The 17,043-nt window shown below is 35.4% G+C and overlaps 1 protein-coding gene across 1 annotated transcript in view; it reads left to right on the forward strand.

Moving 5' to 3' along the window:
* The first annotated feature begins 9,011 nt into the window (after positions 1-9,011).
* Positions 9,012-17,043, forward strand: part of col1a2 (collagen, type I, alpha 2) — a 17,226-nt gene continuing 9,194 nt past the window's right edge. The window contains 21 exon segments of the mRNA XM_073822137.1: positions 9,012-9,207; positions 11,777-11,804; positions 12,083-12,166; positions 12,547-12,603; positions 12,867-12,911; positions 13,073-13,126; positions 13,217-13,270; positions 13,377-13,430; positions 13,534-13,587; positions 13,699-13,752; positions 14,065-14,109; positions 14,243-14,341; positions 14,438-14,491; positions 14,728-14,826; positions 14,914-14,958; positions 15,292-15,390; positions 15,887-15,940; positions 16,046-16,153; positions 16,464-16,517; positions 16,717-16,815; positions 16,936-16,985. Coding sequence (XP_073678238.1) covers positions 9,134-9,207; positions 11,777-11,804; positions 12,083-12,166; positions 12,547-12,603; positions 12,867-12,911; positions 13,073-13,126; positions 13,217-13,270; positions 13,377-13,430; positions 13,534-13,587; positions 13,699-13,752; positions 14,065-14,109; positions 14,243-14,341; positions 14,438-14,491; positions 14,728-14,826; positions 14,914-14,958; positions 15,292-15,390; positions 15,887-15,940; positions 16,046-16,153; positions 16,464-16,517; positions 16,717-16,815; positions 16,936-16,985 — 1,364 coding nt within the window. The 5' untranslated portion in view covers positions 9,012-9,133.

Genomic DNA, 17,043 nt, shown 5'->3' on the forward strand with positions numbered 1-17,043 from the left:
TGATATTTTTAATAAAACATATCAACATTATAGTTTTTACTTATTAGTTAAAAATAAATAAATACATTTTAAAAAAATAATCATAATAAAATATTTTTTATAAAATAAAATAAAAACTAATATAATACTGTGCAGGACATTTTATTTGATCTTCAAAAATGATATTTATAAAGTGATATTTTTAATAAAAATACCAACTAACTTTTTAGTTTTTACTTAATAATGAATGAATAAATTATAAATAAATTAATAATCTTTTAAAATAAATTCTTTAAAATACAATAAAATATTACCTATTAAAAATAAATAAATAAATAAAATAAAACCTATTACAATACTGTGCAGGACATTTTATTTGATCTTCAAAAATTATATTTATACAGTGATATTTTTATTTAAAAAAATACCAACATTAGTTTTTACTTATTAGTTGAAAATAAATAAACAAATCTTTTTTTAAAAATGTTCTCAAAAATACAACAAAATACTTTTTATAAAAATAAAACCTAATCAAATACTGTGCAGAACATTTTATTTATACAAAATTATATTTATACAGTGATATTTTTTTACTTTGCATGCATGCATAAATGTAACACAGTATATACAGAAGGGTGAATCTGTTTATTAGTGATTTGTGTAATTTAGAAAGAAATTAATGAATAGAATTAATAAATAAATGTAAAATATTTAAAATAAAATAAAATGTTCATTATGAGTCAAAAGTTTTTGAACGGTAAGATTTTTAATGTTTTTTTAAAGAAGTCTCTTCTGCTCACCAAGCCTGCATTTATTTGTTTCAAAGTTCAGCAAAAACAGTAAAATTGTGAAATATTTTTACTATTAAAGGTAACTGTTTCTATTTGAATATATTTTAAAATGTAATTTATTCCTGTGATTTCACAGCTGATTTTTCAGCACCATTATTTCCTTCAGAAATCATTCTAAATATCTGATTTGCTGCTTAAAAAACAAATCATATAAAGGCAGGCTTGGTGAGCAGAAGAGATTTCTTTAAAAAACATTAAAAATCGTACTGTTCAAAAACATTTGACTGGTGGTGTATATTATCAGAATAATAATACATTTGATTATTTTCTTTTATTCTACTGAATGGTCAGTGCTTCTTGTACTGGACAACTCCTTGCTGGTTTAAAAAGGTATTATATGTTAGGTCTTTACTCTCAAACCACCACAGGCCCATCTACCAATTTAACTGGCTGTGCGCTCCTGCGACATTGTGCTTGTGTATTTTTATACCGCTTATTATGCCTTTGCTGACCAGACTTTGAGTCATGTGGACACGGAATAAAACTAACTATGTGTTAGGCAGAAGCAAGGGTGGTTCCTAGCTCTGATTCTCTCTTCTTCTCTCTTTTGAGAAGGAGATGTTCTCAACTTATCTCACAGATTAAGAATACTGCATCTAGCTGTCAAATGATAATGGTGTTAAATATCATATTTAAGTTATATTTTAATGATGAACAGCTACACTCTTAAAAATTAAGGAGCTTCACGATGCCATAGAAGAACCTTTTTTTTTGTTTAAATAGTTCCATAAAGAACCTTTAACATCTGAAGAACCTTTCTGTTTCACAAAAGGTTCTTCGTGGCGAAAGAAAGTTATTCAGATTATAAAAAGATAAGAAAGAGATGGTTCTTTAGAACCTTTGCCTGAATGGTTCTTTGTGGAACCAAAAATGGTTCTTCTCTGGCATCGCTGTGAAGAACCTTTTAAAGCACCTTTATTTTTAAGAGTGTATGGGACAATGAGGAGACAAATATCTAATATCTAACGGATGGTCCTATAGAACAGCAGATCTGTTTTATAGGACATAGGGTTATTAGTTGTTTAAGAAGCACTGATGTGTCATACAGTATGATTTGCTCTGCTCATTTTTGCTGCAGATTTTCTCTCTTTTCATATGGAAAGGTCATCACCACAGAGTCCAAAGTAAGGAAAAAGGATATCAGCCTTGGAGCACAGCCTGTAATTTCAAAACCTCAGTCTACTTTCTTTCTCTCTATGTGAGCGCGTGTGCTCTTCTCAGTCAAATGAGCTCTAAATTATGGGAGTGTGCGCTCCTCCTCCTTAATGACCTACTGTCTAGCAGTGCTTTCTCAAAGATAGGATAATTCACGTGCCACACCAGCAGTCTAGCGCTCTTGCTGCTCACCCACAGTGCCTGTGTATCCCATATACAGTTTAAGCTACGATGCATTACACTCACTATAAATCCATCACAATATGTGACCCTGGACCACAAAACCAGTCATAAGGTAAATTTTACAAAACTGAGATGTATACATTATATGAAAGCTCAATAAATAAGCTTTCTATTGATATATGGTTTGTTAGGACAGGATACTGAGAAAATCACCTATAAAGTTCTCCAAATTAAGTTCTTAACAATGCATATTACTAATCAAAAATTACATTTTGATATATTTATAGTAGGAATTTTACAAAAAATCTTCATGGAACATGATCTTTACTTAATTTCCTAATGATTTTTGGCATAAAAAAATCTAAAATTTTGACCCATACAATGTATTTTTGGCTACTGCAACAAATATACCCCAGTGACTTAAGACTGGTTTTGTGGTCCAGGGTCACATATGTACACTATGAGAGTTGATGGAGTTAAGCAAAATGTACAGCAGGTTTCCTTGCATCTTCAGGCTTGACTATGAATAATATAGCACATCCTGATCTCTTTTATTGCTTATATTAAATGGTTTTGATTTATCTATTGTCTTCATTTGTAAGTCGCTTTGGATACGACTAAATGTAAATGTACCACAAACACGTAAATGGATAAAAGCAAAGTGATAAACTGGGAAATTAACACATGTGCCATATTATACTGTTTAAAATACTTTAATTCATACATTTAATTTTACTTTTTAAAGTCCAACATTGCAAACAATAACAATTTAATAGCATTAGCTATTAAACTAGACCTTGCTTTAACTGATTATATCATGTATTTTAGCAAGGTTGGAGTGTATACTGGCCAATCAACATCTAGGATTTGAACTATCCATGAATGAAATAAAATTAAATAAAAATGCATACATACAGTGGTGTGAAAAAGTGTTGGCCCCCTTCCTGATTTTTTATTTTTTTGCATGTGTGTCACACTTTAATGTTTTAGATCATCAAACAAATTTAAATATTAATCAAAGATAACACAAGTAAACACAACATGCAGTTTTTGAATGAAGTTTTTTATTATGAAGGGAAAACTAAATTCAAACCCACATGGCCCTGTGTGAAAAAGTGTTTGCCCCTTACTTAATAACTGGTTGGGCCACCCCTTAGCAGCAACAACTGCAATTGAGCATTTGTGATAACTTGTAGTGAGTCTGTTACAGCGCTGGGCAGGAATTTTGGCCCTCTCATCTTGGCAGAATTGTTGTAATTCAGCCACATTGGAGGGTTTTAGAGCATGAACCGCCTTTTTAAGCTCATGCCACAGCATCTCAATAGGATTCAGGTCAGGATTTTGACTAGGCCACTCCAAAGTCTTCATTTTGTTTTTCTTCAGCCATTCAGAGGTGGATTTGCTGGTGTGTTTTGGACCATTGTCCTGCTGCAGAACCCAAGTTCGCTTCAGCTTGAGGTCACAAACAGATGGCCGGACATTGTCCTTCAGGATTTTTTTGGTAGACAGCAGAATTCATGGTTCCATTTATCACAGCAAGTCTTCCAGGTCCAGAAGCAGCAAAACAGCCCCCAGACCATCACACTGCCACCACCAGATTTTACTGTTGGTATGATGTTCTTTTTATGAAATGCTGTGTTATTTTTACACCAGTTGAAATGGGACACACACCTTCCAATAAGTTCAACTTTTGTCTTGTCAGTCCACAGAGTATTTTCCCAAAAGTCATCAATTTGTTTTCTGGCAAAACTGAGGCGAGCCTTTATGTTCTTTTTGCTCAGCAGCGGTTTTGGTCTTGGAACTCTGCCATACAGGCCATTTTTGCCCAGTCTCTTTCTTATGGTGGAGTCATGAACACTGACCTTAACTGAGGCAAGAGAGGCCTGCAGTTCTTTAGATGTTGTTGTGGGGTCTATTGTGACCTCTTGGATGAGTCGTCACTGTGCTCCCGGGGTAATTCTGGTCGGCCAGCCCATCCTGGGAAGGTTCACCACTGTTCCATGTTTTTGCTGTTTGTGGATAATGGCTCTCACTGTGGTTCGCTGGAGTCCCAAAGCTTTAGAATTGGCTTTATAACCTTTTATAACTGATAGATCTTAATTAATTTCTTTCTCATTTGTTCCTCAATTTCTTTGGATCTCAACATGATGTGTAGCTTTTGAGAATCTTTTGGTCTACTTCACTTTGTCAGGCAGGACCTATTTAAGTTCCCTTAAAAAAAAACCTTCATTCAAAAACTGCATTTTGTGTTTACTTGTGTTATCTTTGATTAATATTTAAATTTGTTTGATGATCTGAAACATTAAAGTGTGACAAACAAAAAATCATTAAGGGGGCCAACACTTTTTCACACCACTGTACATAATTAATAAATTAATAAAAGATAAAGTCAAATGATATAATCTAGAGTTAGAGTTATATTTTATTGTCCTTTTACAAATGTAACATAATATAATATAATATAATATACAGATATACATATACAGTTACCCTAAAAGTTTTGGGGTCAGTAAGAGTTATTTATTTATTTATTGTTAGTTAATAAGAAATTAAAAGTGATTAATATATATGATATTTAGATATAATGATATTTAAGGATAAATCAGTTTATAAGTGAAAATTGCACATAGTTCTAGTTTATCAGTAAATACATGTGTGTTTCTGAAATGAAATAAAATGAAATAAATAAAAAATAAATAAATGTTAAATATTAATAAAATAATAATGTGGTGCAGAACATTATCTTCCTTTATGGCTTCCTGAATTTAAAAAAAAATATACAAAATTATGCACTGATATTACTAATAAAATATTATTAAAATATTAATTTCACTAAGTGTGTTTTTGTTAATATGAGATTAAAAGTGATTTAAAGTGACAGTAAGATTTCTCTTATACAAAAGATTGTTCTTTTCGAACTTTATATTAAAATAAAGAAAACTATGCATCACAAAATGCATATTTTCCACAAAAATATTAAGCAACTGTTTCAACACTGACATTAATAATTTAAAAACAAATAAATAACTAAATGATAAATAATTAATAATTTCAACCGATTTGAATCGTCACATATTTGTATGGATTAGCGAGATATTATATTAAACCACTCTATGCTGGTGGTTGTTTAAAGGCAGGTTGTTTAAATGCACGGTTGGCTAAGGATGCCTTACTTGGGCGTGTCTCCTACCTAAAAGAATGACAGATCTTCAGAAACTCTCCTGAGGGTAAACACTAGTTTAGTTTGAATACGAGCACAGTCTTCCCCAGGAGCATATAGCCTATATCTCCTCTCCTTAAAAACTAAAAAAAAAAAATTTTTAAACTGTACCTAAAATTTTGGGTAACCAGCTTGATAGGACTTTATTGCATTGGAAAATCTAAAATAACATTTAATAGAAACTTACATTTTTCAATACAATAAGTCTAATATGATCAAGATGTTTCTTGGCCAGCTTTGCCCTCTATAGCTTAGCTGTGAATCTACATTGTTTACACTTGGTTTTCACACTTGTGTCTGACTGCATTAGATACATGCTGTGACAGCCACACTGGTATGATAGTCTTGTTCTGATCATGTTGCAGCTAGCTGGCAGGTGTACAGTGGATAAACTCTAACATGAGGCTTTTTGTGGTCCATGTACCTCCTCTGCTCTGCCTCTGGATGTGGAGAAATCTGAGACACAGAAACTGGGTTGAACACGCAGCCAATCGCACGATGCCTGAGCTAAGCACATCTGGAATCCAACAACATACAGCACTAGCAAACCATTCGCAGTCTGGAGACCACAGTGGAAAAAGAGGAGTTCTGCAAAATGGCCGACAAAAAAAACTGAGCAACATCTAAAAAAGCAAAGAGCTCTCAAAAATTATTTGATATGGACGTAATGTCATTCACAAAAATAGCGTACAAACAAAGTTAACTAAAGTTAACTTAGGAGATTCTATTATGAGAATGAATTTTTGTTATACATTATTTTACTGCACAACAGGCATATGACAACGTGTACAGCACAATGCTAAGACCAAGTAGAGCTGTCTAAATATTCAAACAAAGCATCCTCTGCATCTCCTAGACAAAATGTTATTCTTGTTCAAGCTGTAAAATGTAAAAGCTTGCTGAACCATACAATATTATTTCACTGTTCTCAACTCTTCATCTCTCCTAAATCTGCTGGATTCCATGTTTGACTAAACATGCTGCAGTGCCTGACCATCTTTGAAACACATTTGCTCTCATACGCTCCTCCCCCTCATTGCTTTCCCTGCTTTAAGTACCATCGAGTTGCTTGGACATTCCAGCAATGACTAATATTTTTCTGGCTCAGAGAAGTGAAGCCCAATCGAAAAAGAAATAGTGGGGCCGCCATTTTAAGAAAACTTGTTATTCAGCTTCTTTATGCCTAAATATATTTATATATATATATATGTGTTAACAATACTTCTTCATTGGCACAACCCAGCTTAAACAGTTCAAGTAGTTGTCAAATGTATGTGGACTCAGGCGTCAGAGTTAACACTGGTGGCAATAATAGGTGTGAGAGTTACAGTGTGTGTTACAGTCCTGCTGAGGTGTCTAATTAAGCACTCATAGTCTATTAACTTTCCCATCCTGTCCAATTAACCATTTAAACAGTGGGTGGGCTGTAACAGACCTCAGGAGTTTATTACACTGGAGAAAACAAACGTGCTTGCACATCAGTTATCATTACGCAGTTTCGATTTACACTAAGTGCAAATAGCTTCATTTGGTGCTCAAGCTCAAATCCGTGGCTCCTGGACGTTTAAGGACAACTTTACTGTAGGATGATTTAGGGTCAAGTAAGGTCCCAATACAGCATGCATTTGTGATTTTATGGTGCAATCATACACACTGAACTACAATACACTGAGATGCAAATCATATAAATAGCATCTAACATTATTTACACTCATGCTATTTGCATTGTAGCATCTGCCCAAGTGTTTCCATGTTTTCAAAAAGCAACTTCTTTTAATAGTGCTACTTGCAGTTAACTGACAATAGAACATTACTGTAAAATGCACAGTAATATCCTGTATCCAACAACGACTGAGGCTTTTAATCAGTGTGTGATCACTGTTTTAGCTTTGAAACAGTACAGCTGCTTAAAAAAACACCATTATTAGCTTGAAAGTATATGCATTTTACTAATTTATGGTATTCCTATTGGTAGATTGAAAGAAATTTTACTTTAAATTAAATTGAAAACACACATACACACACAGGTAGACACAGTAAATGTGTGTTTTGGTGATCATGCCATAGGGTTTGTGCGCTTTCAAGCTTTGCATTCTGCAGAGGACTAAGTGGTGGATTCTGGCTGCAGACATGTCTGGTCCTGTGGCCAGAGCTGCACTGAGGAAGGCAGGATCTGAAATTAGATCCCTTAGACTGGCCTTAGTCTTCTGTCTAAAAGTGAACTGAAGTAAAGGTCTAGCAGAAATGGTTACTCAAAAGAGTTTGAACAATGAAGAAAAAGCCTGAGGCTAGCCAGTTGGTCATCTGTGTATGGGTAAATGACAAATGAGAATGATAAAAAGGAGAAATCTTTAATTACTTTTTTTTGGTAGAGTACCAAAAGTTAGGTTTAAGGTTAACGTTTTCAAACATACTAGGCAAAACCTGCCTTTTCATAAAAATGACAAAAACATGACAGTCATTTTTAATAAGTCATGAGGGTCTAAAGGGGTCATCACTGTTTTTCTTGTCACATGACAACAAAATGGCTTCCTGCATGTCAGTTATGCCACACTGACTTTTTCCACACTGATTTGCAAGAGAAATGTTTATTATTTGTAACATTTTTCAGAAATTGCTCCACTGCTTAGTTTCTTGATAAATAATAACTAAACAATAAATGAGTTTCAAATGTCAAACAATGTAAATTGTTGAACTTTTTCTCTACTTTTTCAACACCTATCCAACCTATTATTATTGTTTTTAACTTCTTATTCTTTTTTTGTGTGTATGAAAAGTTACACGACAGAGACTTATTACACCCCACAAAATTATGATGCCTTAAATACACATTCATGACTAAAGAATAGTAATTTTGTCTGAATTCCATTTATGCATTGTGAATAACGTAATAGATCCAGGGGAAATAGGTCGTCACGTTATTGACCCATATAGCTACAGTACACTATATCGTTTTGTAAAGCTTTGCTTTAGAAGTCAGAACTAAATGCAGACCATGGAAGTATGTTTAATTGATAGCCTAGACATAAAAAAGAAAAATATATGATGATTTCAGTGTGGTATTTACATGACAAGGCAAATAAATTAAGTGCGTAATTACAGACCAAACGATGCCTCAGTTTCGTTCAAACACAAGCGTATATTGGCGACCTGATTAGGCTATACATTAAGGCGCGTTTTTACTTTTCTAATGTACAAAAAGTACCGGAAACTGACTTATAACGCCTGCATACAGTGAGTATTCTTCAGTTAGATATATCTCCTTTGAATCCGGGGTGAGAAGCGGATTGTGAAGATGCGTCAAATGCGCAATATGTGCCTCAAGTGGATATCCATCCGTTCCACATGAGCTATAAGCGCCATTGAAAAGCCTGAGAAAAACGGTAAGCTTTACTCTTATAAAGCTCGACCATGTCCACGTCCTCAAAAGAATGGATCTAATTAAAACGTTGTACTCGTCATCATTGTCAGAGCATTGCCAAAGTCTGAAAGAGAGGCAGGGATGAGGGCAGTACTAGGATGAGAGTCATATAGAGTCTCTCTCTCCCATTGGTTTGGGGGCTCACTCTGGACACGCAGTCAAGGGAACCTCCTGCCATATAAATAGGGCTGGTTGGTCTTTATTATTCTAGCATCACGGCAGCAGGTTCCTGCTAAGTTTGGAGTTTATACCACAACTGTATGCCTGCTTGAAGTAGTTAAACCAGGGCACTGCAGCACAAGGAGTCTGCATGTCGATTTAGACATGCTCAGCTTTGTGGATACCCGGATTCTGTTGCTGCTTGCAGTGACTACGTACCTAGCAACATGTCAATGTAAGTTTGAAATATGCTTTTTTTTTGTCTTACCAAGGACCTTAAGGCTTTTTCTTTCTTCTACTGGATTTGCTGCTCTTGCTTGGTTGAACCTTGCTGGGAAATTACCTCAAGGAAAGCTAGAACTACATCTGAAGAATTGAGGCGTTTCCTTTTGGCTTGCCACTGTAAAATCCAGCGGATCTTTTAAATGGATTCTTCGTGGTCTTGGATATTTTCATCTGTTGCGATTGAGAAACGGAAACACATGGCATAGTTATCAATAGCTATTAGCAGAAAAGCTCAAAAATATAGACAAATTACGGACAGTCTTTAGTTTAAGCTTAAAGTCTAAGTTAGGGCGCTGTACCTCATCATTGTCCCAGACTTCAGGAGTGTTTTTCTAATTATGGGGGTCTGTAAAATCTGCCCCCTGCTGGCTAAAGTCTGTAACGTTATTTTTAGGCAACATCCCAATAAAATTGTTAATAATCTGATTTAAATTCATTTAAGTAGGTCATAAATAATAAAAAAGCAACAGTTGAGATTCTAAATAATACTTTTAAAACACATGCTGACTTCAAATATAGAGCTCTGTTATAAAATAGATTTATGCTTTTAAAACATTAAAAAAAAGTTTTAATACAAACTGAATTAGTAAAACAGCATACCTTTGATTTTATAGCTGATTTTTGGAAAGCAAAGAAAATTGGCGTTTAATGTGGTAATTAGGTCATCAAGTAGACCCAGTAGACAAATACGCCACCTGGTGGAGAACAAGCGACATGACACGTAGCTGCTTCTACTGGATAAAAACTATTTAGTTCGAGTGGGTGTCATACTTGGCATGGCAACCGGAAGGCCTAAGCATGTAAACAATTACTGATAACCTCTACAGGGTTAGTAGTACCTTATAACCACTGCCTTTGACCCACTTGCTATAGTAAATCAATACATTTAGCCTATGACAGTACTATATTATATATATATAATGCAACAGGATATAAATTAAAAAATTTAAAGTTTAAAAATCAAAAGTTTGCTTTGTTCATCCACCTATAATAAATGTTTAGAAAACACTTTAATTGGACTTATTAAATTAATTCAAATATCAAAACGTCAAAGTACTGTTTAGTAAATTAATTAAACATGAAGTATATTAGTTAGGATTTTGGGATAATATTTTTAACAAGTGCACTACACATTCAATCATAAAAGCAAATGTTACTGCTAATGTAGGCACACTTGATTGTTTTACAGTTGCTTTACAGCAAGATGCAAATGCAGAGAATTCAATCTAGGCCTACTAAAAATCTAAAATCTGGTATTTTGGCAACAAGGCCTGTGCATAATTTTCTTTTTAACACATTCATTTTTGCATGTAAGGTATTGTATTTAGCATAAACATTATTTTTTTTACTGTTCAGATTCTTCTAAAATGCTTAGACTGAGTGAATGGTAGCCTAGAAATAATAAATACCAGGCATTTTGTAAATGTTTTTTATAACTGTTTCGTATTACAACGTATGGAGTGTATAACTAATCGATCACCTCTGTCTCTCTCTCCTTCTCTCTCTGTTTTCTGTTTTCTTCCTCCACCCCCAACTTCATCATACAGCGGTCAGTACACTTGCAAGCTATTTTCAATTGTATTAATAGAGATATTTACCTTATCTGATTCCAAATCTCCAAATGGATGATGATATTCGGTGAGAAGATCCTTTGGTCAATCCCAAATATACCAGAGCATTTCGGATTATCAGAATTTCTGGGGCTTTTCCTTCTTGCCTGTGACGGGAAAGGGGAAAGCACCATTGGCTCAAGCAAATGTCAGTGAAACTAGAGACCACCCTATCCTGCCTACCAAACAACCTGGGCACAATGGATCTTTTTAGATGGCCTGCTGAAGAGGTGGACTCAAAGTAACAAAATCAACATGCTGCAGAAATTCCTCCAACCTGCTGGATTTTGCACAGCAGTTCCCTCAAGTGGACATGTTTAGCATAGATTATTCAAATTGACATAAATGTTGAACATTATTTGGGATTGAATCAAATTTCTCACCTGAATATGCTTTTGAAAAAGAAGGTGCTTAAAGGAGAACAATGAGAAACGTCACATTTCGGTCAGTGGGACAGGTTTAATGTCCTGCTTTTGTGATCTAAACTAGGCCTCTGAGCTCCTTCAAGTACCTTGGTTGAATGCGGTGCATTGCATTGCTACCTTCATTAATACCTAATTAAGTTCCAGACATGAAGTTAATGGTAGTCACTGATACATACTGCACTGTGCATGTCATAATTAATAAATTTGCATGTTTGTAGTACAAGAAATGAGCTATTGCACATCACATGACACAAGAATCTTAGAAAGATTATATGCAATTATATGAAGATAAGCATGAGTTCTGATGTTAATGGTGATTCCTGTGGCATAGGATATCTAAATGTGACTCAAACCTTAAAAAGCATCACAAATTTTTGTCTTATACTTTGAGCATGCGTAGAAAAGCATGTGGTCTTCATATGATGCAGTATTAATATACTGTTAGACTTTAAACTATAGCTTTCTTTTGTACTTTTCTGTAAATAGAGGGGACCAAAAGGACCCAGAGGTGAGAGGGTAAGTTTATCCCGTCATTTTTCTGCATTATATTTATATTTAATATAAGCCAAAGGCTGAATTGTAAATTATTTTTATAAGGCGTTTAACTTAAATGTTATTTAGAATGACATATAGATAGGAAAGCTCTTCTGTACATTTTGGTATCATCAGTTTTAGTTAGCATTAGCATGGTGGCTAGTTCATGTCAACACAACAGATTTAGGATACCTCACATTTTAAAACATTAGAACAATCACAACTAGCTTAATTGTGTCATTTGTTCTTGTTCTCCATAGGGTCCTAAAGGACCAGATGGAAGACCCGGCAGACCTGGAAATCCTGGGCCTCCAGGCCCCCCTGGCCCCCCTGGTCTTGGTGGAGTAAGTTTCCATTTCAAACTAAAAACTTGTCCAGAAACCTAAAGCGGTTGAGTGATTAAAGCTAGCCAGTAGTTATATTTGAATCTTATGGTCCTTCCATTACCCTTTGACCCAGTCATATTTAACATTTGACCTTTAACCTTGTCCTGAACCTTGGCCTCAAAATGGCTTCCAAAAGCCTGAGCTGTTTATTTTCAATACAAGGCTAGAAACAGTGACACAATTTAAGTATGTAAGAAGAATAAATGGCAATAAAATGCTAAGAAAACTATATTGAGTTCAATGTTATAATACATAAACCTGTATTCTGTAAAACATTATTGCTCAGTATTTTTAATTCATTTATTTAAGCTAAATATTTTGTGTCATTTCTTCTGTAGAACTTTGCTGCTCAGTATGATGGCGCTAAAGGACCTGACCCTGGCCCTGGACCTATGGTGAGTTCATGTGATTTACTATCAGCTTCTTTTCTGTTCAATTTCATTTCAATTTATGTAAACCCTCTCTGCTATTAAATATATTACATTTATATTAAGAGTATATTAAAACTTTCAAAACTTTAGTACTGAAGTATGACATCCAAAACATGTTCTGCAAATAAAATACTGGACATTTTATTTTATTTTATCATGATATCTAAACTATTCCTGATCGTAAATCCTCAGGCCACTAATTTTTACTTTCACTTTCACTTTTTTAGGGTTTGATGGGACCTAGAGGCCCATCTGGACCTCCCGGTTCCCCTGTGAGTATTCCTTTTGTTTAACTAGATTACAAATTGATTGAAGTATTGAAAATATTTTAATAACATTTACAAATAAAAATGTTTAAAAAGAGTGATTTATTAGTTTAGTTATGGCTCTAAAAAATCTATTAAAATCTATTCCTTTTTCTCTGAATATATAGGGACCTCAAGGATTCCAAGGACATGCTGGTGAGCCCGGAGAGCCCGGTCAGGCTGTAAGTATTATTGGTCAACACTGTTTCACACGGTTTGGAAATGACCTTTAAACTTCAATGCTAATTTCTCCCTCTATCATCTCATTACAGGGAGCTGTTGGTGCTCGTGGCCCTCCTGGACCTCCTGGCAAAAATGGTGAAGATGTAAGTGCTATGATACCATATGTATTAAGACTGAACTTATAACTTGACCATGCATTGCCCCATTTATACATGTGTCTTGAAATCCTCTTTTATATTCTTCTCAAAGGGTAACAATGGCAGATCTGGAAAACCTGGAGACAGAGGAACCCCTGGATCACAGGTAAGGGCATCAAAATACATTTTTTTGTTTAAATCAAGCATGTTTATATCTACCTTAGAAATATTTCTTACAAGGTGCTTCATCTTTGCTCTTTCTTCTATAGGGTGCCCGTGGTTTCCCCGGAACTCCTGGACTTCCTGGCATGAAGGGACACAGAGTAAGTGCTTAGTATTGAGGACTGATAAAAAGGATGAGACATAACATGTTGTTTCAATTGCTTACAGAGATAAACTTGTAAGTAACCATAATCTTAATTTGTGTTCCTCAGGGTTACACCGGTCTTGATGGACGCAAAGGAGAGCCTGGTGCCGCTGGTCTTAAGGTAATAATCAAAGGTTTAACATCCCAGATTATAAATAAATGCACATGCCACTTTAAAAGTACATAAAACAATACAGTTTTGAATCAAAGTGCGATTCAAAAGACTAACTTTCATGTATGCATGAAAGAAACTTCACTTTCTAATATTTTACATAAAAAAGTGCTATACAAATAAAAAATATATTACTATGTAACTATTATCACTGATATTACTATTAAACTGCAGCAATCTTACCACATTTTATAGTGCATGAAATGAATAAAGTCATATATTTAGTCATTTTAAAGGCTTATGTTTGTCTTTTTTCAACAGGGTGAGAATGGTGCTCCTGGATCAAATGGAACCCCCGGACAGAGAGTAAGTCAGACATTATTATTTATGGGAATATTTAATGTATATCCTAATTCAAATGGCTGTATCAGCATAAATGGCCTTAAATACATACCTACTTCAAATCTTAAGTTCTCATCTCATTTCTCTTGTTGCACAGGGTGGTCGTGGTCTTCCTGGTGAGAGAGGTCGTGTTGGTCCTTCTGGCCCCGCTGGTGCTCGTGGTGCTGATGGCAACACTGGTCCTGCTGGCCCTGCTGTGAGTGGACCAGCTGCCTTTTGACCTCTCCATCTCCTAAAATGTATTTCATGGCATAGTCCTTATGTAGACATAACACATTTTCTCTCTTCTCAGGGTCCTTTGGGATCAGCTGGTCCTCCCGGTTTCCCTGGTGCCCCTGGACCTAAGGTATGAGTGACAGCTAATGAAATCACAACTGAATAAATTGACATTTACTTGGCACCTCTGCATAAAACAATGTGCTGGAAGATTCATAGAAATGCTAATACAAGCTAAAACTGCCAGTTCATAGCATTCTGATTCGATCTCATGCTCTACACATACAATACATTTCCTTAATTCATCATTCTGCAACATTCGCTCTTTTGCCATCTGAAATTTACAATGTCTGTAATATTTGACAGGGAGAACTTGGACCCGCTGGCCCCACTGGTCCATCTGGACCTCAGGGACAAAGAGGAGAGCCAGGACAAAATGGTGCTGTGGGCCCAGTTGGACCCCCTGTAAGTGCATATTAAATATATGGAGATAGATTCATCTGATTTTTATGAAGAAAAGATAATAATCTGTTTCTCTTTGTATTTTTACAGGGCAACCCTGGTGCTAATGGTATCAATGGTGCTAAGGGAGCAGCTGTGAGTTTCCATACTATTCATACTACTTAACTGAACTAAATATGTTGTGTGTAAAGAAATGTGCTAATCATTTTAAAGTATTATGGGAAATAATTGCCAGAAGAATTTTTACATTTTTCATTTTTTAAACAGTAGTGATTATAGAATGAAACAAATCAAGTTTAGAACTAGCTGAAGTGTCAGAATTCATTAGAAAACAGATCATTTTACAATTTCTCTACCATCTACTTACTCAGTGAAAGCAGTATGCTTTATCCTAAAGTAACACTCCTATAAATTCAGTGTTTATGTGAAAGTGTTTGTTCTTAATGTATCTATTGGTGTATTCCACAGGGTCTCCCCGGAGTTGCTGGTGCCCCTGGTTTCCCTGGCCCTAGAGGAGGCCCTGGCCCCCAGGGACCTTCTGGAGCTTCTGGTCCCAGAGGTCTTGCTGTGAGTACCATCTGATTAATCTGGACTGCTGCATTCACAATGTACATTAGTGATGCACTAAATTGTTAGCTGCCAGTTTTGGGATATTGGCTGAAAAAAAACTTTAACAGTTAACAATTACTTTAACAGATTCATTATCGGTAATTTTGATATCAGCAGCTTTGAGCAAAATCATCCCGGTTTATTAGATGTCATTTAAACTCTGGCTGGAAAAGAGGTCACATTTTCAGTTGATGAGACACCACAACTAGACTATGACGCAGTTACACAGCAATCATAATAAGGAAGTATTTTTCAGTCAACTTTATATTACATAGACAGTAGTGTCATTATTACATAGGTTTAAGTTCTATACAGTCATTTAAGTTAAACAATATATTAAAAAATTGTTTGAGTCTAGTAGTGCATATTCTTTTTTTATTCACACATATTTAATAGTGAATTTCAGATTTGTACATGTACAGTGGTCTAACCTTTAAACTGTTTCGATGCTCAGGGTGACCCTGGTCCCGTTGGAGTGAAGGGAGACGCTGGTGTCAAGGGTGAGCCTGTGAGTATACACACTGTCAGCCATCTCAACAATTTATAAAGCATATAGTCTGTGCTACGGCTGAATGTCCTTGTTCACTTCCTTCTTTGCCTATTTCCTGTACAGGGTAGTGCTGGTCCTCAGGGACTCCCTGGACCTTCTGGTGAAGAGGGCAAGAGAGGCTCAACTGGTGAGCAGGGAGCTACTGGACCCCTTGGAATGCGTGGTCCTAGAGTACGTTTGATCTTATTTATGAACTATTAATATGTTAGGGATATCTCCATTTGTATTTTTTTTGTGTACAAATGTATGATCACCACTTTTAGTTGGTTAGTGGGCCAAAGATTTAAGAAAAAAGTACATGTTATACAGAACAACCCTGAGTATTAAAAAAGTGAAAGGTCGTGTACGAATAATGCTACATATTTATAAGTTTTGATACAATAGTTGATTTTTTACCATAAAATATACTCATATATGCTGTTGTTTTGTTTTCTTATTATTTATGTTTTTGCTAATCTATGTATATTCATGTTTCTTGCAGGGAGCTGCTGGTACTCGTGGTCTGCCTGGTCTGGCTGGAAGATCTGGCCCAATGGTAAGATTCAAGTGATATTAAAAGACCTGTTCTGCATTGAATCAATCTATGGAGTGTGAATGCTGCTTTGGCTGAAAGCATAGATCACTATCAAATAAAAAAATATGTATACATATATAAAATAGGATAGTTCTCCATGCAATTATACATAGTTCTGATGCTTGATTTAAGACACTGTTCTATGCATATTGTACCTTAGGGCATGCCTGGTGCCCGTGGTGCTACTGGTACCCCTGGAGCTCGTGGACCTCCTGGTGATGCTGGTCGTGCTGGTGAGCCTGGTCTTGTTGGAGCTAGAGTGAGTATCAGCCTCCCACTTCTTTATATCTGTCCAGTCCATTATGACTGGGAAAATCTGTGAAACACAAAGCAAGAAAAATGACCATATGAACAAGACCATCACATTATATCTTTTCAGGGTCTCCCTGGTAGCCCCGGCAGTTCTGGACCCCCTGGAAAGGAAGGGCCTTCTGTGAGTACAATCATAGTTTATATTTGTTTTATACACATAATTTGAGTTAGCAAT

The sequence above is a fragment of the Garra rufa genome, chromosome 17 (genome assembly GCF_049309525.1).
Source record: "Garra rufa chromosome 17, GarRuf1.0, whole genome shotgun sequence".
NCBI lineage: Eukaryota > Metazoa > Chordata > Actinopteri > Cypriniformes > Cyprinidae > Garra > Garra rufa.